This window comes from Trichinella spiralis, assembly GCF_000181795.1.
Source record: "Trichinella spiralis strain ISS 195 chromosome Unknown Scfld4, whole genome shotgun sequence".
NCBI classification, from domain to species: domain Eukaryota; kingdom Metazoa; phylum Nematoda; class Enoplea; order Trichinellida; family Trichinellidae; genus Trichinella; species Trichinella spiralis.
The window spans coordinates 7,350,423-7,376,339 of record NW_003526943.1 but is presented as its reverse complement, the minus strand read 5'-3'; the positions used below and the strand labels follow the sequence as shown (position 1 = coordinate 7,376,339).

General features: G+C 32.9%; 7 protein-coding genes across 7 annotated transcripts; 3 read left to right on the top strand and 4 right to left on the bottom strand.

Moving 5' to 3' along the window:
* Positions 1–211: 211 nt before the first annotated feature.
* Tsp_01799 (tetraspanin-13) lies at positions 212–3,686 on the bottom strand. The gene is made up of 9 exons (XM_003377571.1): positions 3,664–3,686; positions 2,650–2,710; positions 2,467–2,538; positions 1,953–2,090; positions 1,651–1,848; positions 1,453–1,557; positions 1,252–1,314; positions 346–417; positions 212–307 (listed from the first exon to the last, which is right to left on the bottom strand). The coding sequence occupies exons 1-9, from the start codon at positions 3,684–3,686 to the stop codon at positions 212–214; spliced, it is 828 nt and encodes a 275-aa protein (XP_003377619.1).
* A 511-nt stretch (positions 3,687–4,197) lies between these two features.
* Positions 4,198–10,620, bottom strand: Tsp_01800 (sodium-dependent acetylcholine transporter). Its single transcript, XM_003377570.1, has 19 exons — positions 10,480–10,620; positions 10,341–10,429; positions 9,756–10,161; positions 9,618–9,702; positions 9,031–9,160; positions 8,846–8,972; positions 8,129–8,167; positions 7,437–7,638; positions 7,238–7,369; positions 7,041–7,184; positions 6,591–6,741; positions 6,390–6,522; positions 6,181–6,315; positions 5,994–6,097; positions 5,443–5,567; positions 5,272–5,384; positions 5,081–5,212; positions 4,489–4,656; positions 4,198–4,422 (listed from the first exon to the last, which is right to left on the bottom strand). The coding sequence occupies exons 1-19, from the start codon at positions 10,618–10,620 to the stop codon at positions 4,198–4,200; spliced, it is 2,781 nt and encodes a 926-aa protein (XP_003377618.1).
* Positions 10,621–15,195: 4,575 nt separating this feature from the next.
* On the top strand, positions 15,196–16,516 carry Tsp_01801 (bestrophin-1). Its single transcript, XM_003377569.1, has 6 exons — positions 15,196–15,388; positions 15,452–15,615; positions 15,688–15,765; positions 15,812–16,005; positions 16,066–16,248; positions 16,342–16,516. Exons 1-6 carry the CDS (start codon positions 15,196–15,198, stop codon positions 16,514–16,516), a joined length of 987 nt encoding a protein of 328 aa, XP_003377617.1.
* Positions 16,517–17,336: 820 nt separating this feature from the next.
* On the top strand, positions 17,337–18,531 carry Tsp_01802 (conserved hypothetical protein). The gene is made up of 2 exons (XM_003377568.1): positions 17,337–17,960; positions 18,472–18,531. Exons 1-2 carry the CDS (start codon positions 17,337–17,339, stop codon positions 18,529–18,531), a joined length of 684 nt encoding a protein of 227 aa, XP_003377616.1.
* Positions 18,532–20,432: 1,901 nt separating this feature from the next.
* Positions 20,433–21,427, top strand: Tsp_01803 (putative histone acetyltransferase p300). The gene is made up of 3 exons (XM_003377567.1): positions 20,433–20,460; positions 20,601–20,731; positions 20,804–21,427. Exons 1-3 carry the CDS (start codon positions 20,433–20,435, stop codon positions 21,425–21,427), a joined length of 783 nt encoding a protein of 260 aa, XP_003377615.1.
* Positions 21,428–22,816: 1,389 nt separating this feature from the next.
* Positions 22,817–23,663, bottom strand: Tsp_01804 (conserved hypothetical protein). Its single transcript, XM_003377566.1, is given in 3 exon segments — positions 22,817–23,192; positions 23,204–23,305; positions 23,629–23,663. The coding sequence occupies 3 exon segments, from the start codon at positions 23,661–23,663 to the stop codon at positions 22,817–22,819; spliced, it is 513 nt and encodes a 170-aa protein (XP_003377614.1).
* Positions 23,664–25,136: 1,473 nt separating this feature from the next.
* On the bottom strand, positions 25,137–25,859 carry Tsp_01805 (protein sprouty protein). The gene is made up of 3 exons (XM_003377565.1): positions 25,836–25,859; positions 25,595–25,701; positions 25,137–25,323 (listed from the first exon to the last, which is right to left on the bottom strand). Exons 1-3 carry the CDS (start codon positions 25,857–25,859, stop codon positions 25,137–25,139), a joined length of 318 nt encoding a protein of 105 aa, XP_003377613.1.
* Between the last annotated feature and the right edge of the window lie 58 nt (positions 25,860–25,917).

The following is a 25,917-nucleotide window of genomic DNA, read 5'->3' as shown; positions in this document are numbered from 1 at the left end:
TTGTTTTACTTGCAAATAAAGTAAATGGAATTCATGATAAAAAAACTTTACTTAATGCAATGTGGTTGTAAAAATATATTAGGCAGAATGAACACAAACAAACAGTTATTATTAAAAAGGCAAACAATTACCAAAACCTAGAGCTTGTCGTTTCGTCATTTGTTTTCGAGTGCTTGTAAGTTTGCCTAGTTTTGGTACTACACAACTGATTTCACAAAGTAAATTCTAATCTGGATTTGCCACCACAGTTGCAATCGCTATGTGAATGAAATAGATTGTGAAGAATCGGACGTATACGATGTTCAGGCTGAAAATGCATATGACATCCTGAAATAACGCTATAACGTATGGTATGCGTACTTTGCCATTGTGTTCTATTATGTGAATGTTTTTGCCATTAAGTCCACTCGAACCAAACTTACATTTAGTTTTCAGTTTACAATAAGATGGTGAAATGACCAATAAAATGCTGTTGTTTTGAAATATGTATAGTATGCATACATTGTAAAAGAATGCCATTTAGTATCGTCCTATAGTGTGCAACAGTTTCACTTCCAACTGTTACATTATATTATATTATATTGACCAATTAAGAAAGAGTCTGTCATTGATCTTCAACATCTGTCCAGTTGCAACTCAGTTTATTATCTGAAAATATGTTTGTAATAAATCTGCTACAGTTTTTACGAGTGCTTGAAAAACATTTGCATTCACTTCAGTTGTCAATAGATTGCACTTACTTAGAGTTCATCTTAATTACGCGTCCAATATTAACTAAGCTTTTTTGAGATATATCTCTAAACTTACCGATAGCTTGAAACAAAAAATCTATGCTGCACATTTTTTGAATGAAGATTTTTACATGATATTAGAACTGCAACTTCTCCAATTTAATCAACTATTAGGCAAAATTAAAATTTAATACTTCGTTGATGAAAAACAATCAAATTCCTTTCTATTTGACAAACAAAGATTGTCAAAGTTTATTTGAAAAGTATCATGTTAATCAATTAGTTTTCTTCTTCAAGCAAACTGTAATACCATAAAAAACTGAAATACCTATTACAATTGTTAGTAAATTGCTGAGTCAATTTGCTATTTTAAAGTTCAGTAATAAATAAGAATAAAACAATAATACAAAATTCAGCATTGAATAAAATAATTAAATTTAAAAAAAATATGAAAAAGAAAAACATATTATCATTGAAGCAGGCAAGTGATCAAAGAAAGACCATATTAGTTGAACAATACGTGAGTGTCGCGCATTGGATTCACCATGTTGCGATAACGTAGAGCAAACCATATGCCTGCAATCTGAAAGAAAATAAAAGTGAATCAATCCATCGTCTATTTGGCTTGGATAAAAGAAATAAAATAAAATAAAACGTCGATAAATATAAAATAAATTGTCATTGTCTCAAATGAGAAACATTTGCAAATTCATTTTCATACTTCAGTGAAACTGAAGAAAAGCCCAACACCGCCGGCACTCTGCATCGCTTCGACCAAAGCGGATCGAATAACAGGCCAACATGGATCTTTGTTTTCGCAAGACCACTTTAAATTAAATTTCCAAAAAAAAACATATTTCCATTATTCATCATTATCCGATATCCGTTATATTTTGTTCAATAAATAGACAATTCGTACTGATTCGCATTCGGTATCGGCTTCTTTGCTTTCAAAACCACAACAATTCAGCTTCTTTTCCGCATAGCAACGCGTTTCACTGCTCGCCGCTGTCCAGCCAATCTTCGCCGCATCGTGCACGCTGTTTTCGTTCAAAGCCAAACATGCAACAGCGACAAAAATTTGTATCAGGAAAATGAACGACAGCAAAATCATGTACTGAAAAGGATAACCGTTTAAATGGACAAAATTAATTAAATATGTAAATTCTTCATATTCAAAAAAACTCTTACAAAGAACAACGCCACTTGGTGATGCTTTACCGTGCCATAAATTCCCAAGATGGCAACCAGAAGCAAAAACACTCCTACCGTTGTAACACCACCATTAACGGACAGACTGGGTACAATGCCAGCGGCATTGTTGTACGCGCCAAGCGATATTAAAATGCATCCGAGCATCTGAAGTTCAACACATCAATGACTAAAGAATAACTTTTCATTTTACACATTTTAATTTTTCAATTGTTATATCAAATTTATACGTTTCACATTATTATGGTTTTCATGTATCCATAATTGTTTACTTCACATTTCCGCCAGTTGCATGCATATGTCGTCACAAATTTACACAAACAACAAGTAACGTAATCGTTCGACATTCAACAAAAAAAACAATGAACATAAAGTGGCATTTTAAGGAAGCGCAGTAAAAATTGCAGAAGCAAATCTAAGCAGTAATTAACAAAATAAACGACTTTGGTGCTTGGTACGGATTAATTCATTCAAAAAAGTTTTTTGATGTTTTGATATAATTCAATAATTAAAAAACTCTTACCAAATAAAATGAATTTAGCGCAATCAGAGCATTCTTCAAACAAAAAAATCCCGTAATCATGCTTGAATTTCCCTAAAAAAATTAACATTAAAGCGATTCATCAAAAACGCGCAAGGATGAAAAAGTTATGCAAAAAAAGTCTTCTAATTTTCAAAACGAATGTCCTTTAAAAATGATACTTACACGCCTTAGACGAACAGAACTTAAGTCATTCATCGCCGGCTTATCGCGAAAACGTGAACATCTATAAGCTGCTCACAATATTCTTAGTCAACTATCTTTTCCTGTTTCATTTAAAATTAAAAATATATAATTTAAAAAAAAAACATTAATTTCTCATAAAACATGCCAACTGAACATTTAAGAAAAGAGAAAAACAAAAGATGAATAAAATCAGAACAATTTCGCTTTCAACGCTTCAAGCAGATCACCTCAAGAAAAATATACGCCCACTAAAAGCGCACATAAATCACTGTTTACACAGTGCAGGTGCAAAACAGCACAAACATAAATAAGTTTCGGCTTATCTCACAACACACTTATAATACAATTTTTCACTATTATCACAGGTAACATTTATTTACCTCATTTAACACGCTAATTTACATCACGCTGGTAGAAACATTTTTAATTCACGCCTAAATACTGAAATCAAACATTTACAATCAATAAAAACAAAAGAGAATAAAGATGTAAGAAAGCACATTCAATTTTATATTAAGACTGTCTCATTGTGTCACTCCGTAGCGTATAAAACTGAAATTCTGTAAAGTGAACAACATTAATTAACTGGAAGTGTAACATAAAAGCGTGATGTCATTCATCAACTTGAATAGTACATTTCTCAGAAATTAAGACAATTAAAAATAATCTTATATAAAAGTAGAATAAAATTGAATAACTAATTAAAAATGTTAATTACCTTGAATCTCACTCCAACAACGGTCTTTTAAAAACTAATTTACGAGAACATCGATGTTTACAGTAAGAAATAAAAATTAAGGTTCATCAATTCAAAAACAAACAATACTTTGACTCTAGGACAGACAAACAAATATAGTGAATACTTTTCTTTATTGAAATATTCAGTTCGACTATACTTTTGAGACCTTTCATGCAGAAAAATCGATATTAAGCTGATTATTATAAAAGTTGTCACTGCAATAACTTATTAATAATTATTATTATTCCACTAACCCATCAATCATTATTAGACACATCTGAATTTCAGTTAAACAAAAAATAAAAATGAAAAAAGAGTATGTAAATACAATACGAATTAAATTTTTTACTCAAAACAAAACTGATTTGAAATGGAAAAATACACTTGCTTCGCTTGCCTAATACACAGTTGTTTGAAAGCAAATTCCCATGGTTAAATGCTCAAAATCTACATTTTATTATAATTCAAAAGATGCAACAGTGTTAAATAAAACTAAGAATATTTATAAAACAAAACAACAAAACAGATATTTCTAACAATAAAAGGTTCAATATTACGACGCCAAAAACAGCATCAGCAAATTCAGCTATTATATAAATGGCACGCAGAATATATAAATAAAAGTAACATATTTAAACACTACTTTCGATTCTACCAACTAGACAATTCTACCAGCTACAAGTATGGCATATTGAAACATGATTATCAAATATACTGTATCAGTTGACGCAGGGAGAATTAGCAAAAAAAAGCGATTTTGACGTCAGCAGTGCAATTCGAAGTTGATTTCAAATTGCCGTTTCCCTGTCTACACGATCCAGCCGACCTATGTAACTGTCTTCACTCAGCTGATTGTCGTCGTTGCTTGAATTCGCCTCGAGCTGATGACTGAAGAAGCCATCCGACCTGAAAGGTTCCTTCGCTTCGGGAATTTGAAGGGGAAATTCTTCGGCTCGGTGAACAGCCAACGCTGGACCCCAGTCATCTTCGGGAATCATCAAATCACGCAGTCGCTAGAGACAGAAACAAATCAAAGCAGACGTTCAATGGTGCAACTCCAAAACAGAAAAAAGACCCACTTTGACAAAAAGACCTTCTTGTTGAATAAATTTGACTGCAAGCGTGATCAAGACGATTATTAAAGGCATGAATGAAACTGCCCAGCCGGCGTAGTTCATCCATTTGGGGAATACATAGCCTCTATAAACCAGAGGTTTGAAACTGATCAACGCGTGGGCAATCAGTGCCTGAAAACAAAATCAGTCGTGAACAGATGGAATATTACACAATTTGTACATTCGATTATAACCAAAAGAATGAACGGCGACAAGAATTTCAAATGAATTTTCCAGAACAAATACACCGGAGGATAATAACCTGTCATCCATTTGATGTTGTCCATCACGTTATCAATACCTAAATGGTATCAGTTTCAGTGTCAGAAAATACTGAGAACTGGTGATTTCTTCCCAAGGACATATGCATATATATGCATGAGACAACCGTACCGTACACCCAAGAGAGGACCATGCATTGCATGAAAGCAACAATCAAAATTGACCAGCTAATCACGTAATATTCGCAAAATTCAAATATATACATGCCAGCCTAAAAATTTTGCAAATAAAATGACACAACAAATGAAACTTCAAAAAAGAAAATTTGCATTACTTTTGTGCAGAATATCAAACCAGCAGAAAAAAAGAGTACAGAGCAGAGAGAAAGCACATGTCGTTGATTCCGTCGCAAACGGCGTGCATATTCATCGCACATGGCAGTGACCACACTCAGCACAATGAACATCTAAAAAATTGAAACATCCAAATCATGCAAATCAATTCACAATATGAAGTAAAAAGTACCTGCGTGCTGATGCCTATCATTATGACTGTGATGAAGTACATCACCGCCCAGACTGGTGCAATCGGCAATCTGGCCACAGCTTCAGAAAAAATCACAAATACCAAATGTGGTCCTGAAATTCATCTGACAATTGAAATTTGCATTAATAAAAATTATTCCGCATTGTAAACCTTGAACAATTAAATCGTTGAACTTTGTGCCTGTTTCGCCGGCCAAAAAGCCACAGATGCAGAAAGTGACGAGGCTGATAAACAATGAGCAAACAAACTCGCCAGAAAGTAATATCCAAACATCTCTAAAAATTTTAAATTTTCTTCTTATTTGTAATTTTTTTCAATTCAGAAACATTATCCACATACAACATGCAACGCATGCTGGACAAATAAAAGGAAATGTTGCTTGCATTCATCAGTATGATAAAACAAACTATCAATTTTACTGTAGCTAATCAGTCGAATTAAATTCCTACTAATTGATACACAATAAGGTGCAACATAATGTGCAATAATCATGCACAAATTCTGACAACTATTTTTAAATTAAACTTCATAATTTTCTGATTAGTAATATCAATGAAATTAACGAAATAAAACAATTAATAACACTTGCTTAATAAAAAGTTATTATTAGGCAATAATAGAAAAATCACAAATGTACAGCTGAAAAAAATTGGCATGCAAATTGATTAGTTGCCTTAAGTTATCGAAATAATAAAACTTACTTAAAACAGTCATTGTGAAATCGATTGTAACTGGATAAAGTAATGTAAACACCCCAACAACAGGAAAGAGAGAAAAAAGCTTGAATTGCTGCATCAGCCCATACCTCAAGTATATAAATATGCACAGGTTTAAATTTACAAACCAAACATATTTAAAACGTATAAAGTATAAAAAAGCGGAACATACTTTGTAAAAAAGCAGCTGCGACCAGTCAACTTGAAAAAAAGCTGTAAAACCTTCATAACCACCTCTTTCGATAATGCACTTAACAAATAAAACGAGCAAAATAAGCAAAGGTACAGAAGTGAGCGGATAAGCAACCTGAAATAGAAAATACAAAAACGCCCAATTATGAGGCAAATTTAATGTATCCAATTGTATTTGAAAATGTTCACTTTTCCGGCAGATTTGACGTGATTGAAAAGGCAGAAAAATATGATCAACCATGCAGCAAGTAAATATAACGCCAACTGCCACAACATTATACCGAAGTCTTCAACACTCCCAGACATTTCCAGAATTTCTAAGCTAAATTAAAAGAAAACATATCCAATTATGCATGTAATGTCATTCAAAAAACTGTTCACATTTCTTACTAAAAATATTCCACACTAGGCCAAACAAAACCACTTTGGCGAGAGAAGTTGGCTTTGCTGATGGCGCTGAGCAGCGTTTCATTTTCATAATTAACACAAATATTGGAAGAATTATTTATACAATCTACGCTGGAATATCCCAAAGAACAATCTATAATTAAAAATTAATAGCATTTGAAATAACAACAAAACCAATGAATACAACTCTGAAAAGATATTTAATATACTTCACCATATATGTGTGTTTGTGCGTAAATTAAATCTTTAAAAGATGCATAAAATAGTACACAAATGCAGGTTTTCATATTATTAAAATATCTGCTGCGATTAAAGCTAGCAAAGTTACATTTTCATTAAATAATACATATTAAATTACAATAATAATCAAAAACAGCAAACGTCAAAAATAATAATTCTATGTATAATAATGAAAAGGAATGCAACGCTTACTTGCAGTATTCCACGGATAATCACAGCGTGCCCAAGCAACATGTGGTCGCATAGAGGCTATTAAGTAGTGAATTGCCCAAGCAATAACAATATTATAATAGATGCTTACTAGGCACAAAATAAGAAACATTGATATTCCTATGCCTAAATAAAAGAGTATAAATTCAGCCAAACAAATAAATGAAGAAATAACTTACCTTTGAAAAGTGGGCAAACCTTCCAAACCGACATGCAGCCAAGACTGGAAAACTGACCAAGGGAATATTCCATAAGAGTAAATGGAGCAGCAATGAGGAGCAACATTGCAACATAAGGAACAAAAAATACGGCTAAAACAAGCCTAATTAATGCAATAAAAAGAATAAACGAATAAAAAAGAAAGTAAATTATTCTAACCTCCGCCATAAATTGAGCAATAGTAAGGAATCGTCCATAAATGTCGAAAATTTAATATAAACCCAAAAGATGATAAAATGCTGTCCGCTTTGGATGACCAGTTGCCGCGTATTTTGTTTTCTTCCGTGCAATTAATCGTATCTTCAAATGGATATTCAATTTCATAGTCAGCTGCAGGCGACAGCGGTTGCCTTTGAGTATCCTGCAATAAAATGTATCAATCATTTTCTCAAAAACGTTAATTTTTAAGACTAAAATAAAAGCAAATCATACGCTATACATCGCCCAAGCAATTTCACTTTACAAGCACCAACAAATTTCTGAAATTCAAATTAAAAAAACCATTAGAGAAGAAACTATTCCAGTTGCATTTTCAATAAACATAGTTCAAATAATTTTAAATATAAATAAAAATATGCATATCTTACATAAGAATAAATTATTTAACGACAGGTATAACTTTGAAATAAGCATTATGCATAGCTCTTACAAAAAGCTAATAAAAATCTCAAAATAAATATTTCCAAAATTTCGACAAACAACATGCAAACAATTCTGTTTACCTTATATGAACCAAAAAAACACAATCAATAAAAATATAAATTTATGAAGTCAAAATAAATTTCAAAATCATATATTTCTTCAAGGATTTCATTAATATCATGGAACCCTAACTTTTTCAGAAAACATACCGTAAAAAGAAACATACAATCAAGTACGATAGGGATACGCTACAATAAATAAAATTTAATCGCTGATCAGCAAAATTTTTCAGATTACTGTAGCATTCATTTAATTTTTAAATTAATATTGAAATAAATTTAATATAATTAAAAAGTACATTATTATACGGTCTTTTCTGAAACAAGATGAATATAATTTTTGTTATTCATAACAACTTGCGCATAAAATATAATAATCTACAGAATACCTTCTCAGAATCATTATGGATAAACCAAAAGCTTTAATTTTAAACTTTCATCTCGAGCATTTCATATTAGCCGAATTTAATTTGCTTTAGCTTCTACTGCAATAATTATCACATGCAGCTATTTCTTTTGTAATATAAAATCCGTGTGTATTTCGTTTTTAAAATTCGATATCCTTTGCCTTTTCACTCAATACTGTATTTTTGTAACAAATTCGATAAAGTATTCGGATCATTTTCTGTTCTTTTCTTCCAATGAAAGATCATACTGAATACTAATGTTCAATTTTCTGGTTTTCTTTTCCAGTAATTTCAGCATCAGCAATAAATTCATTGCTTTCACAATATAATACACTAACAAAAAATATTTTATTAAATATTTTTCTACACTTCAGATATCATCCGCTTCCATCACTTCTATATCACGAGGAATAACATGATGAAGTTCTCTGCGTATTTCTGGTGTTATCATATAATGCACCTGATTTCTTATAAGATCTAACAATGCTTCTCGTTGTTCGCTGCTCAAATCACTTTTATAGTTTTGCACAAAACACAGCAGTGTTTCATGCCACAGGACGGGCAGTGTTTTTTTGACGTTAATAAATCTAAAAAATAAATCCTTTCTACTACATACACATAATCTTTTTCTTCTTCATGGCATACCTCATGAAATGATTAAAAATACCATCCAGGGCAATATATGGCAATGTATATTTCTTCTCCATTAATATTTTCAAAAAATAACTTACTGCTAAAGAATACTCCTTTTCCGCTAAGCAAAGCATACCAGCAGCTGAATGTAAAACTGGTATTCCAGCTTTAGTGATAACACTACCAAAAATTTTCGCTTCTCTGCCGTTGCAAGTTCCAGACTATTAAATAAACAATTTTAACATTTTTCACAAAATATAATTATTTTAAAATAAATTTCCAAAATATAAACCTTAAAAAATCAAAATTATCTTACTTCACACAAAGGAATTATAATGCCTTTAAAAAAAGCAGCTGGCTTATAGACAGATTTCATCAACGCCTAAAAAGAATACTAATTGAATACTGTCGAACAACTAGCTGTTATATTTTAAAACATTTTACTTCGTATAAATGCGGATTAAGCTTTTTAAACTGTGCAATGTCATCACGAAGTCGTGGTAACAGAATCATACTGTAAAACCTATAAAATTCAAAGTAATAATAACAGTTCAAAAATAAATATTATTTTCAAAAATTATATTACTTTTCACACGAACTAGCTGGCATATTGGATGAAAATAGTCTTGTAGCTTGATACATGGCAGCAGCAGTCCAACGATCAGGTTCAGTAAGATATAAAACCTGTACAAAGTTATCACTTACAATTATTTTTATTTAGAAAATATATTGCCTACCTGTTCCCAATTAGGCAATCTTGGAATAATTTTAAAGGCTTTTGGAATGGATCCACTTCTGTAGATTGAAAGCACCTTTCCCACTTTCCTGTACATATCCACTAAGCGATCATCCATGTCGCGTACCACTAAACTGCTGCCTTCTGAACACTGAGAAGCTATGTCACTTATTTTTTCATCAACTTCTTTTTTTATTAAAGAAGCTAGTTCAGATCTATCATTTGCTTTAGAAGGAAAAAATCGTTCAAATGCTTCCATGCACGATTGATCCATTTGCATTTCTTCCCCTTTTTCATCCTCAACAAATTTTTGTTCTTCATCTCCTGAATCCTCAGATTCTTCTAAATTTCCTTTAAGTTTAATACGTTTTTTATTCTGTTGGATACAATGCGTTGATGGAACACTACTAAATAAAACAAAAGAGGAACTTTCAAAAAACAAACAATAATAAACAATGTACACTGCACCAGTACATCTATAACAATTTTATAAATTCTATAAAAATAATTTTACAGTTAATTATATGCACAAATTTGTGGTACTTAATAACAGATGTAAACAATTTGAGAAAATAAAAAATCATACTCAGCTGCAGACTTGGAAACCAATTCTCCTTCATCTTTACATTGAACTTTAGCTATTTTCAAAATTTTTGCACTCAAGTTTTCATCTAACTAAAAAAATATAATTAAAACCAAATATAAACCAAAATTGAAATTCCTACAATAGATTCTTCAGTATCGATCACTTTATCTTTTTGAGATCGTTTCCTTCCTTTTGCTAATTTTTCTTCCAGCAACTGATCTGCCAAGGCACCAGGTCGAACGCAAGGATCACCAGCAGAAAGCTTTTTGCCTTTTCCCATTTTGTCCAAAAAAATACTTAGTTGCAGAAATTAATTCAAAAGTTAATTTACATAAATAAAAATTAAATCAAAAAATAATTTGCATTAATCTAATCAAATAGCAAGTCTGGATATTCCACATAATGCAGCAAATATACAAAAATTAATGTAAGAAATTATTTAATACAGCCTGCGCACTGTTATAAAATGATTAATCTGCCGGTGATTTACTTCAGCATGAAAATAAAAAGCCGAAAAAATATTATCAAACAACAGAACTGTTGCATTACTGTAGAAAATAAAGTTATGTAAAATAAAGCAGAATACGGTAATGTGAGCTGAAGCTAATTTTTACGAAATATTTACAAGAAAGTTTAAAAATAACGATTTCGATGCCATTTTTAAGCTATTTAAATGACTATTATTATTTTTTAAAATAAAACTTAAAATGAAAGTACTGTACAGTAATACATTCTGGTACATTAACGGTTGAATATTTCGTAAAATAATATTACATAAAAAACCAACGTAAAATGAATATTTTTTAAAATAAAATTGATTCGTGTGTTCACTTTAACTGACAGCAATAAATGACTACTTTGTTCTACAGTACTAATAAATAAAAGGTTTAAAAAGTATCAACGTGGAATTGATTTGTTGCATTTGTGTAGTTTGGTGCATCATGCGAATTTTTATTTCCAATTTTGGTTTATTTAGTGCTACCACAGTATAGACTCGTTGATTATATCAAAATTTATTATATATAACGTTTTGAATTTTACTTATAACATTTTTACAGTTTAAGTTCCTTTTAATGTGAGCGCCTGCATTGTCTCCCGTTTATCAGATTAGATTGTCAGTTCTGTATTCAGTTTGTTCAGTTAGGTTAGTTGAAAATTTTCAGTTATGAATAGTCTGACCACTGTTTTGTAAAATCAGTTTGATGGAAGCATTTTTGAAAACAATTTCATTTTTTCAATTTTACATTTTCACTTATTAACTAACTTTCACTTAATTTTTTGTAACTTTTGATGAATACCTGTGAAGTAAGATGTTACAAAAGTTTTGTAGAAATTGCTTTATGAATATATATTATTTATTTTAACATGATTTCCATTCAATTGACACTTACTCTATTTAATTTAAACCACATTATCAACATCGCAATGTTGAATTGTATAAAAATATTTTTAAGATGTAGCCGTCGAATTGATTTTTACGCTGTGCAAACAGAAAAATTGGCCTATTTTTACGTAAGTTTATAGTGTAATTTGTTGTTCAGTAATACGTCAATTGTGTACGCATAGTTAGTTGGAGCTAATGGCTTATTAGTTTCCTCCATTCCTATGCAAAATAATTTGCTTTGAAAATTTTTCGCTTTTTCATATTTTTTCTGTGATAATAGATTATTTAAAAGCTTACATTTCTATTTAAAAGATGATACATTTATGTATTGTAATTAATCAGTATCAACATCTGAAATTTTTGATGATGTTTCTTTTTCAGAATATGAAAGTGATTGGCTAACCAATTTTAATTTTGGCATATTGTAAAAAATGTACATTCCGCTGAAAGCATGTTGTTCAAATGTTCTCATGAAATGTGAGTTGTTATTGGATTTAAATTGCTTGATAAGAATGATCATGCAATTAGAAAAGAGATCAATTGAAAAATGAAGTAGTTCTTAAGCATTTGCATAATATCAGGTATTGGTTGTACGAAAACCGTTGAAAGTGAAATGTTTAAAATTTCTGTAAGCCGAATATGATACTAAAATATTGGTTTTACGTCGATGACTAAGTATCGATGTTTTGTTCATTTTAATCCATGTGTTCAAAAAAAAACATATTTTCAGTCACTCAATAAATTTATTATTACTTAAACTCGGACTACAACTTCATATGTAAAGCAGATGAATCTCAGTTGAAAATAATTTTGCACAAATTATACATTGCAAATTAGTCTGTCTAATTTGATAATAGTTGTGCATATAGTAATGTGCATAGGCGTTTTTCGGATTCTTCAAAATTTGAAAGTTTAATATGCAGTACATTTAATTATGCATAATACGTTTATAAATACGTTCATATTTATATTTAATAAGTAAAAAAGTTTCAGTTTCATATTTGAAAGCACTGCCGACGGATCTTTGAACGGAAAAAATGTAATTATCAATATTTATTTTATTATTTTTTTATATGAACAGTTTGCTTCGATTTACACCGTTAAAATATTGTTTTTAATATTACTTTGCATGAAAGGTGAAAATGCAGTTGGCAAATTTTCGTATGAAAATTGCACTAAAAAACGAATTATTGAAAAATTTAGTTTTTAGTCATTCAAATTTTGTTAATTTTTTGAATTTGTTTCGAAGAGTAAACTTTTCCATGGTATGAACAATCGTTTTTGTTTGTGCTAATGAGTTTTTTAGATTTTATTAAATTTCTTTACTTTGAATTAATGATGTTTATTTGATCAATTAATCCCCCTCTGAAAAAATGGAAGTAATAATTTCAAGCACAGGATATAATGTCTCACTTAGATTGTGTTTGTTATAGGACGCGTCAGTAGTATTGTTTTGGTTGTTGTTGAAGAAGATATTTTTGTGGTGTGCTACATGTTACACTGATGTCTTTGCTAATTTTGTAATGAAGCTAACAGTACCACTGTTGTCCGCTGCAGGTGATGATTGAAAATGCAAAATAAATGCCAATGTACTTACTGTTCATTTTCGTCATTCTATTTACCATTGCATGTACAATGAGACAATGGATAATAGCAGAAGATGTTATTTATTTATTTGATTATTATGTAAATTTGCGTTGATTAGAAAATAATTTAAATTTTTGACATAGACATGTTGGAAGATTGAAAACTTACCCAAATAAATATGGTGAAATTGAAATGTTGTTGATTTAATGAAAAAGTAGTCGATGATGAATTTTATTCCAGTTTTTAATATTGCTTTTTTTCACTGTTAAATTAAGAAAAGAAGAAATTTCTGCTGTTAGCATCAATGGCCAGATTGATCTAGTTCTGAAAGCAGGTTGCTAATTCAACCAAAGCAAATGGCTTTTCCAAATGCAAATCTTTCGAGTGCTAGTCTTTATTTGCAAGTAGTTTTTGAACAGCATGGCCCGAATTCTTGTGTTCACTAAATGCTAATCGTGACGAAAAATTGGCATTATTATTATAATTGATGAATAATTCAAAAGAAGCGGTTTTATTTATTAGAAAAAAATTTTTTTAATATTATTTCACGGAATTTTTATTGAAAATAAGAAATTAATTGTGCATCGGTGTATGCAATTATGATTTTTGTAATTATGACTTGAACAGTCAGAATTGTTTGTCTCAAATAAACATTTGAACATCATTAAATTGGATCTAATTTATTGAAAACTTCATTCATTGTATATCTATGCATACAGTTAAGAATGTATGTATATATTTATGTAACAACAAAGTTACTTTAAAATGGAAAATATTCTTTTTTATTTGTCTTATAATTGAATCAACAAATACGAACATATATTTTATTCGAATTTCAGTAATGCTTCTATAATAATAATGATATGGGAGCATAATTTGATAAATATTTCATAATGTGCGTTTACATTTGCATTTTTTTATTGTATAAAAATGGAAATAGTTCGACAAAAAATTACAATAGAACTTTTTTACGAAATGGTTTGAATAATGTCAATTTGTGGAAATGATTTTCTTTTATATATTTTTTACGGTCATCAATTCAAGCAGTTTATTGTGAATTTACTCTTGACTAATACTGATATTAAAGGTTATAGATAAATTAAAAGAAAAAAATGACAATGCTTATTTAATTATTTGTTGACATTGTATATTTTAATGTTTTTTACTTTTGTTGTGTGCTGTTTGTTTTTGGTTTTGTTGTGTGCGAAATTGTTGTTGGCTAATTTGAATGATTGTTGTGGCGTGCTGTGCCATCTCTTGTAGTCATTCAGGTGTGTGTACACAGAGATTGACTGTAGAAAAGGATTGGCTGCTTTGAATGGCTGATGTTAGCTCTGGTGAACAGTGTCAGTTTGCAAGAGACTGTCATTAGAGCTTTCCCAGTTTCTTGCCATTATCATCAACTGCATTAGCCGTATTGCTTTTCCATTGAGAAAATTTGTTTATTTATTTATTTATTTGTTTGTTTGATTATTTATTATTTATGGTTTATAATTTGAAATCCATCAATGCTAAATGACCGTTACTTATTCATCTTCGTGTTCCAATTCAACGCTGAGCACTTTTGCCAGATTGTTGCTGTTGTGGCGTGGCAGTGTGTATAAAATTATTTACAAAGATTTGCTAATATATCTTCTGCTCCATTACACGCTCAATCTGGTGTACAGGCATGCTTTGGACAGCAGCCAACAGCGCACTTTTTACCAAATTTCTCAACTGTTCGCCGCCGGCAAGGAATACATCCCGATCACATTTGTGCTCAGCTTTTTTGTCAATCAAATTGCCAACCGTTGGTGGACCAACTTTTTGAACATCTGCTGGCCGGACAGGTGAGCAGTTGTTTGAAATTATGCAAAAATGTTCTTTTTGTTCAATTTGAATAAAATGATGATGCAATTTCCAATTTCAAGAATTGCATCGATAATTGGATGCTACGTAAGGGGAAATGATGAACGAGCGCGGTTGATTCGTCGAACTCTGGTGCGTTACATCAACTTGTCCGCTTTGTTCGTCTTACGGGACATTAGCACGGCTGTGAAAAAGCGTTTTCCAACCATGAATCATCTGGTCAGTTCTGGTCAGTGCTCTTCTTTTTCTTTGATAAATTAATAATTTTATTTTATGAATAATTTCATTTCAGGATTTATTACTGAAACTGAATTGAAAATGCACGAATTATCCGTGGAAACCCACAAATCAGTGTATCTCTTCTGGTTGCCGCTTCAGTGGGCAGTGAATTTGGTCGACAAGGCTCGCATGGAGGGAAGAATCGAAAGCATGGTCAATTACAAAAATATGATCAGGGTTGGATGTGAAAAGTGAAATTTCAATTTGCATTGTCCAAAATTAAAAAAGCATTCTTCTTGCATTACACAGGAAATTACACAAATTCGAGGCACGATCGGCATGATGTCAGCTCTCGACTGGGTTCCGGTGCCATTGGTTTACACGCAGGTTTAAATTAATTTAATCAATCCTATTTTTAATTCCTCTTGTTAAGGTAGTCACCATAGCGGTGTACAGCTTTTTCCTCATTTGTCTTCTTTCACGGCAGTTTGATTTGAATTCGGACGAAGCTTTGGAAGCGTCTTATTTTCCATTTTTCACTGTTCTTGAATTCATCTTTTACGTTGGTCTGCTCAAAGTGGCCGAAGTGTTGCTGAATCCATTCGGAGAAGACGACGACGATTTCGAGTCAATCGACATTGTTTGTTTGCTTGTTTGTTTGTTTATTTGATTTTTTTTTGTTTACAGGGTGAATTACATAATTGACAGAAATATTCACATCTCGTATTTAATTGTCGACGATCTGTACGACAGTTTGCCGCCGATCAAAGAAGACATGCACTGGAAGAAAGATGGAATCAAAACCCCGGATACAAAGAGCAAGCTCCACCCCAAACGACCGCCATTCAAGCCTTCAGTGGCCGGGCTCGAGTATTTCTACTCTTCTTAATATTTTATTTTTATTTCATCAAACTACCGCATATTGTTTTTATCAATTATTTTAATTTAATTATTCCATTTCAGAATTCCTCTTCATTTGCAGTCGGTAGTTGAAAACAGCGTCGAAGCTCGAGGTGGGACAGATAGAAGAAAACTCAGCATGGCCGACTTGGTCACGCAAGTGATGAACATGCGAGCAACTAGACAAAACTCCGTTCAACACAACAGTCGAATATTATTGCCAACTACAAAAGAATAAAATTTACATGAAATCAAAATCAGAAAAAAAACCTACTTTCAACAACATATTTTGGAATTTGTTTTTCAATCAAAAAATAAATTTAATAACAATTTTATGACTTGAAATTTTTTTTCCAATTTTGTCAATTCAAATACGAAGTTGAAATTAATCTTGATTTACAGTAAACTGTAAAACGTTGAAACAGTACGATATTTTGATTGAAATTTCTTTTATTAATTGGAAGAAAAATTTTCTTGTCATCTCATATGCAGCCATGAATAATTTATTATTATTTTTCAACTTCGTTATAATGACGAAAAATTGAATTTTCTCCGCCAGCTTTGCCAATTCGCACATGACAGATGTCAATCACTATGGTGGCAGTAAAAAATTCGATTTGTTGTTCATGCTTGTTAGAAAAATGCAACAATTGTGCGAAGCAAAAATTCTGATAATCGAAATTGTGAATGGATAATTTATTTCCATTAAAATTGTTGAGCATATTCTTTGCAAAGATGAAGAAATATATAAATTGAAATGAATGAAAAATTGTTCAAATGCCCTGCTTTTCAGAAAGGCGGTGGTAAATTTCGGCAACGCTGTTGTTGTCTTTCTGGGCCGTTGAGACGTGCTTGAAAACAAACAGGATTGTTGCCGCTGCTGCTGCTGCTGCTGCTATTGCTATTAGTGTTGCTGCGGTTGTGCACCAGTTTTGTTGATTTGCTCTGAACGTCCTGGTCGTTCGTTCTATCTCTACGTGCTCTTTAACAGCGTTCAGTTGGTAGATTTGCTTTTGCTGTGGCTTTTGATTAGTATCTTTTTTCTCTTCATTGATCAAATGGACGACAAGTATCAACTGCAACTGATCGAAGAGGAACACTTGGAAGAGGTTTTGGAATTTTTGCTGACGGACTTTGTCCACGACGAGCCCTTGGATAAGGCGGTGCAGCTTACTGCAGAAGAGGCCCGTTCCGGATACAGGCAGCTGATCAGCCGGTGTATGCGCAACGCCGTATCGTACATGTTCCGCGATAGTGGAACCGGCAAGATCGTCGCCTGCGCCCTGAACGAGCTGGGTACTGTAGGTCAGCAAACTGCGGCCGACTTCAGCGGCCATTCCAAAAAGTTCCAAACCGTTTTCACTTTGGTCGAAAATTTGAAATCCGACATGCACACGCTGCTTGTGCCGGATTCGAAATATCTGGAAATTGTGCTGCTCAGCGTCGGCTCCACCAGCCGCGGTCTTGGTCTTGCCAAACGCCTGACCGAACGGTCGATAACCATGGCCATGCACTGGCAGTGTCGGTATGTGATCTCGGTAGCCACTAACGGCCGTTCCCAGTCCCTGTTCCGCAAATTTGGCCTCACCGTCCGCAGAGCCATCGCTTTCGAAGATTACTTCAAACATGGCCAACAAGTGTTCGTCGTCGACGACAACATCACCACCGACGCCCAACTAATGGTACGCAAACTGTACGACTTTTCCACTGTTTGAAAAAAATCTCAACAAATAAACCAATTCTTCTTCTGCTTTCTGTTCATTTGATGGGATTTTCTCTTCTTCAACCAATCACTCATCAGCACTCTCAATTGCGTCAGTTACATTTCCACTGTTAAAAAGACAATCGATGCTTTACAGTTTTCAATTCAAATTTATATTCTAAATTCTACTGATTATTCATAATAGTATTCACCTAGTTTTCCTATTTTTTTCACTAATACAATTTTTTCGCTTTGCAATGTCTTACTCATTTTGCATATAAAAGTAAACTTATTATTTGTCTGAAGTAGAAGAAACAACTTATAATTCTTTCAACACATACTATCAGACGGTAATAATCCTTTGATAGCTTTCAACTCTAAATGGAAATTTAACAAAAGAAAAACATCACTGCGTACTGTAATCAAAAAATGACAAGTAAGTTTATTAAATTGCAAAACATTTCATACTATCCCAAAGTTGCGATTTTCAGCGCGTTTTTTCATTCGTCGATGAGAGTGTAATTTCATTGGACGCTGATGACGCTTTTTAATTTGTTCTTATTGTCTCATTGTTCATTGGTTTAAACTTTTTCGATTGCACGCTTACCGCTACTATATTCACTTCCATATTGAATAGCCTGCTTTTGATGGAAAACTTTCAAGACTGCTGGAAGATGTAAGATTTCCTATGCAAATTATAGTCAATTTTCAAAAGTTCGTACAATACTATGAAACTCAAATAAATATAAAGAAATGAAATATCTTCGTATTCTGCTTTCAAAATAACCTGCTAAAATTGTGACCTGAGAATAATTAACAGCTCTCTAGCAGAAATTCCCAACACTAACTGCTGAACATTTCCTATCAAAAAAATGCAATGAGCAACCAACAGTGCACATTTATATAAAACGCATATTGAATGAAAATACTGATTTGAAATAAAAATAATGATTCTTTCAGGATATATTGTATCAATTTCATATTCCATTTACATTTCTGGTAAATAATAACATGATCTTCCAAGTAAATCGTATGACAATCATTTGCATAAGAAATTGCTGAGTTGATTCCTCAGTGAATGAAACAAAAATTCTTTAAACATGTTCAGTTATATTTCTATGCAGAATTTCTATGCACTAATCCAAAGATGAAAATTATGCAGAGCAAATTAAAAAAGGAATAACTTCACATGTATAAGTTGTTCAAATTTGAAATTCTCAAAATAGAATAGGTAGAAATGCAGTTTTGATTTACATTTTGTGACAACAGCCATAACAGCGGCTCTTCCAATAACATTACGTGTGTCTGATTCATGCTGCTTTCATGAAAATATGACTGAATGTAGCATCCTCGAGAGAGGTGAAATAATTGCCGCTATTTCATTGGCATTACAGTCAAAATTGTTATCACAGATATATGCAGAAATTTAATCTACAATCAATTAAAAATAACATTACAAATCAGAATCCGACTCCACATATCCGGCTATGTAGGCAATAGAAATCTCTACAATCAACACAAATGTTCATGATCGAGTACTGAATCTTCTCTTAAAAAATGGAGTTTTCAGAAGAAATTTCTCATCATAACATCTGTTATTGATTTTCACGCAGTGTTTGCAACAACTGATAATCAAAACCACAGAAAACACACAAACGTTAATTAAAAATATACAGACAAATATCCATTTTTCAACAGCAAGGAGCTGTTCAAAACATACTTGCGCTGTGATATGCTACGAACAGATGAATCATGCTAAGTCAAGGGGTTAAAGTTCGCTGAAACTAAATGAATCTCTATAGTATAAAGAAAAAATCCATCGACATTATTATGCCAGTATAGTTGCACTAGTAAAGCTGTACAGGAAAGGACGAAAGAAGTTTCGTACAAAGTGGTAAGCTCCGTTTTTCACGATTATTCCAAGTGCTTATTAGTAGTCGTGCTTACCTTTACTTTTATATCCATGCACTTTATATATACGGATATAAATGGATTTCTCTGCTTAAAAAACTTTTATTGCAAAAGCTCCATTTTTGTATTACTTCACCTTTCGATGATTTGAATTACCTGTGCCATAGTGTGACATCATTGCCACTTGAGTGTCGACAATTGACCATATTATAATACCGGTACTGAGAACATGCAAATTAAATACAATCTATCTATGGTTATCATTGCTATATATGAAATACAATTGGTTTTTATAATTCATTATAAAAATTATTTTTCATTTTAGCCATACTGAAATTGATATTTTTACTATAATTTTTAATACTTGATTATTTTTAACTGTACCATACATTAAAGGGAATTATTGTTTAAACTTCATTTGCGCTTTGTGCGTGTGCGTGTGTTTCTGCGTGTGCAAGTACGTGCGGGTGTGTGTCTGTGTGTGCATTGAGAATATTTTTATTTTATAATACTTGCGTGATTGCGTCTCTACCTAAAAAGTATGTCTGATCGTCAATTACAAACGAAAGGTAATAAGTATTTAAATAAAAAAAGAAGTTTTAATAAATTTAGGCACTATTTTGAGTATGTTATGAAAATTTTATTTCTAACATGTCTGAAATGTGTTCACGTATAAATGTTTAATTATAATGATTTCAAAAATGTTTAGGTTTAGAATCTGCGAAAGGAAAAGATATGATTGATTTCACGGAATTCCATACAAAAGAGGAAGACAAATTCCAGACCACATGCGCATGTTGCAAGGGAACGGATGCTATTTTTCATTGTACCATCTGTGTAGTACGTTTGTGCTTCTTTCCAGTCATACATTGCTCAGTTTCAGAACTGTTAAAGTGAAAATGATTTTTATAGAAATTCCATTTATGTCGAGCTTGTTATGAAAATTCCAATCATGAACACAATATGGAATCGATGAAAGCAGTGGGCATTCACGAATATACAGCGCATCGTGCAAGTCCAATTAGTAGCGAATGCATTTCACGAATGAAAGAAGAAGAAGAACATTATCGCCATTGCCCAGATAACGACTGTTCAATGTTTTATTGTCGGAAGATAAAGCGCAATCTTGATCATATGCTTATCTGTCACCGCAGTGTTAACTGTAAATATTACAGACAATTTCTGAAACTGCGTTCCCTGCATGCAGAACATTGTCATGCGAAGTATTGTATCGTTGAAATTTATCAGAAGAAGCTAGAGGAATCAACGAAATTGACTGAGGAGTGCAGTTGTAATATGAAGTTGGCGTCGCTATTTCAAAAAGTGGCAGAACCCAGTGGGGCACGTGATCCTGATGATCATGCAGTCCTGGATAATGTTTTTGTCGACTTTACTCTGGCACGTCCTCAAGCTGCATTATTTGGAACTGCAATGTTTAATGGAAGAAATGCTTTACCACGAACTGATCCTGAAGAACGAAATGCAGAATTAGAGACGATAAAAATTGCGCACGGTACAAATGCAGCGCTTATTTGAAATATGATGTCAGCTCCATTATGGAAGAAGAACCACCGGACTATTTATATAATCTTGGTTTAGTGCAGCAAAATTCCACCGATTCTTGTCATCCTGCTATTACATCGAGTGTGAAAGTGGTGGACGAAGGGCCTCAAAGAGATTCATGTATAATGGCTATTTCAATTAAACGGTTTTGTGCAGAATTAAAGTTTGTTCAATAATTTATATAAATTAGTATTTTGATGACAGACGTATTGCTGAAATTTATTTAAATTCTATTTAATATTGTAGTTTTGTAGTAACATTTTATCCGTTACTTTTAACATCACAGTTATGATTTTTTTATACTCTGTTCAGCCGTTTCAAGTATTAAAGGGTATTACAAAATTACCCTGTTGTTGTACTTTTCAAATAAAAGTAATTATTATGAACGTTTACGAATGATGACCTGCGTACATGATACGATGTGAATTCTAGAGAGTTAAAATGACAAATGGAATAATAATTATTTTTTGCAAACTTTTCTACATGCTTTGAATATAATGGTTTTTTATTAGCTTCATGTAGGAATGTGATTCATTATTTAAAGTATTACTATCTATTTCTATAAAATTTTTTATTCATTATTTTTTTAACACTTTCAATCCATTATTGCAAGCATTGTTTTCAATTGTTTTCGCTTTTTGTGTTTATTCATTACATATCTAGAATTTCTTTTCTTTTGCTGTCTGATTATGTGTTCGTTGCTTTCCTAACTGTTTTGCCTCTTGTCTTTGCACTGCGCAAATTCTAAAGTAGGAAAAGGGATTTGTCACTTTGAATTGGCAACTTCTGTTTCATACATTTAACTAGACGTGCTTGTTTAGGCGCCAACAACTGTTATTCTGATGCTTTATCATGAAGTGACTTTTATTTATGTGATTAGGGATTGTACATTACAATGTCTGTCATTTGTCAACTTATTACAGTATGTTCACTCTGAATAGGTATCTACTGTAGTAAAAACAAATAGATATGTAGTGTTTAAGTATGAATCGACATGTTGATTTTTGATTTCAAGAATTTCCATTATTTAAAGCATGAAAATTTGTATGCGCTGTCCTGTTCTGCTTTCTGCTCTTTGATGGTACGCCCATCTCGCATTCTTTACCTGTTAGACCTCAAACGCCATTTTTCATGGCTTACCCACTCCCTTTCTCCCGTCGCTGTCTTCCCGCATTTGTATGTCTTCATGTTCGCATATACCAGCGAAGGAACTCTATAATGAGGGAGTCATTTGTAAATAAAACCCTTTATCATATTCTGCCGCCTTCTGTTGCCTAATTCTTATTCATTTGCTATTGGATGTCCTACAGTGTCACTGTGTTCCCTAAGTTTCGCAAACTCCTCCGCATAGTATGGCAGTTATCAAGTCTGATTTTCAGCCATTCGAAGTTTAGTCAGTGCATCACCTCTGTGAGTCATTCCAGGTGCATTTTTTCTTTCTTTCTTGTACATGATGATGTCGTCGAGATGGAAGAAGGAAGTCTTCCAGGTAAATCCACGCATCACAGTCTCTATCAGACTCCCAGGGTTATAGAGAAAGCCGTCTTTCACTATCTGCCTCATCCACCTCAACTTGATAATACTTGTGCCCTGGGTCAAGTGTGCTGAACCACTGCTCTCTCTATGGTGTACAGGGTCCCGTCGTTGCGTGGGATTGGCTGTGTGTGGATCTGAGTCACAGCGTTCAGTCTTTCGTTTGCACGAGTAAGACACGTAAACTCCACGGCACCACGGAGAGCTCAGTAACACCGAGGTTGTCCACCAACCGACCGCAGCACACCAACATCAACTGACTGCTTCTCCTCACGCCAACAACCAACGTAACCTTCCTGATGATCAAGTCTCACGCGACTCCATTTTATCGATCAGGTGCCATATATTTTTGCGTTGGTGACTCTCTCTCTCTTTCTACGCCATTTCTGGTATGAATGTTCCTAAGATTCCCTACCTAATGGTAGTGAGCATTTGGACGTCTGTTACCTGGTGGCCATACAGTATTATTTTTTTTAATGTCAAAACCTTTACGTTTGTATTCGTCACAATATTATTTTATTTTGAAATTCTTCAGCTATGTTATTTAAAGTACTTGCCATGTAAAACAAATGCCAAAGGAACATCAAAGCTAAGATACAATATTTAATGAAATCAATGTGTAGTGTTCATAAGTCTATTACAGGCGTTCTCTGCCTAACGCTGTCACGTAATTCATTTTCCTTTAAAGTTAAAAGTTTAGCTAAGTGTTTTTAACATCTGTAGAACGATTTTATTGCATCATGGTATTTGAGTTATTTCATGCATTCTATTAATCATTTATGGTAATTGTTTTGAATTCCTTTATATTTCAGATATTCAGTTACATATTTTTAGTGTGCTCTGTTAATTATCTCACAACGAAACTCTTAGCAATGATGACTTGAAATAACTGGCAGAGATATGCACTGATAATGAACCAGCAGTCATTGATTCAAAGGTGGATATACCTGTGAGAATTCTAACAACAGATCTAACATTCTAACAACAACAAATCAGGGACCATTTCATAAAACAGGATCCTGATTTTGAGCAACGTTTCATGCAAAACATAAGATTCTGGAATTGATATCCTGTCATCAAAAAATTCTGCATGAGATAAGACGTTAGAAGACACAGCTGGCGCTTGACAGCTTTATCACCAAGAAGCCTATAGTCGAGCTCTCATCAATTGCTCACTGTCAGTCATTTTTTCCCATATTTCATTCAAGAAGTCTGTGTCTTACGTTGATAGCAGAAAGAAAACTGAAAACTGTAATACCTTATATTTCTGTGTTTGAAGGAGAGAGAGCTAAATGACATTAGCTATTGGAGATGCAAATATTACATCTAATTTAAATTTCGTGTATATGTGCACGTTTCTGATGATAAAGCAATCCGCATTCTTGGTGAGCACACTGTACAACAGTTGCTGGTCGCCTTGCAGCTAATGAGGTTAAAAACAAAACTGAACAAGAAGCCTGAACTACGCACCATCAGGTTGGAAGTGATGTAGGCTTTTTAATTTTTTTGCGGAATTTAGAGCCATAGCTTTTCCAAGTGAAGTTCGCCCAATGTGTTCCAGAAGTCGCGCATGAATTTCATTACACCTCAAATTGTTTATGATGCCATTGCAGATCATTTCTTCTCTATTCTGTCCTGCAGAGACAAATTTGAACTCAATAGAGCGCTTGAAAGAAAGCAGTTCATCGTCTCATTACTTCCTCAAGAAGAATTCATACCTTGTAAAAACTGCATTCTTCAGTTTGCCATAAACTTCGTTCAGTTTTGATATTCCTTCGTCATAACTAAGGTTTCTGAAAATATGGCAAAATAACATTTTGCAATTCAGGGATTGAAATGAAAATTTAAAAAAATTTGAGATAAATTAGGTACAATCGGGTTTCATTTTTCAGTATAGGAAACGCCGCAATATGTTCACAGGAAATCAGCAAGCGTTATCTTCAGTTTGTTCCGTTTGAATTTTTTGTTTGCACATAAAATGAGGTGCAGGCGCAATGTCGCTTCATTCATGGTGGCACGGTGACCTCTCTGCACGTAGAGTGAGTTCCTGAATGACCGTTTGATGTCACACGATAGAATGCAGAGGATTTGTAAAGCTTATTCAGCCAAAGTGAGAAGACGTTTTTTGGTGATCCAAATAGAGATTATCTCAGTCATTTTTTTCTGGCAATGGATCCTTAGGGTAGCGTTCATTTTCTGACGTCATTTTATTCTTTATTACTGTACATCCTGAGGAGTCAAACATGATGTCACAATTCTCCAGTTCTGATGAGTTTTCATAAAAAAGTTCAATGAAGCAGCAAAACCCCACACCCACGAATATCATCGATTTGAGTCTGCATATTTTACTAACACCTTTTGTTACATGGAGAATAGTAAAACCTGTTTCAGCATCTGAAGAATTTGTATAAAAGTGAATCATATGTTGTTATTTCATGCATAGCAGAATATTAACCCCATCTTCAGATTTATTGGTTAAACATTTCTGTTCACAGTGGCTGTCCATTCCAATGGTAAAGTTTGGCAAGACTGCTAAAATACACAGTTAGCAATCACAGCGTTTTGTAAAATTCTTTCAGCAGAGGCACCGGGTCCTTTTCCACTTACATGCAACGTGCTCTTTCATTGCAACAATGACAATCCTTTTCATTTCCCATAAGATTATCTCGCTTGTTTCTAACTTCTTGTGACATAGCAATATGGGCTCTAATACTCTGAAATATGACAGCCGTGCTAATATCTTTGTCTTTCCAATGATGCTCACAATATTTTTCAAAGCGTCAGTTTTTGCATTTTTATTAGACTCCATAATAAACACTTTAACAGCGTTTCACATTTTAATGCTCACCTTAAAGCGGTTATAAAAGCTCATTCAACATATCGGCACTACTACTTATGACATTGTACGAGACAGTTCCATTGCTTTACAC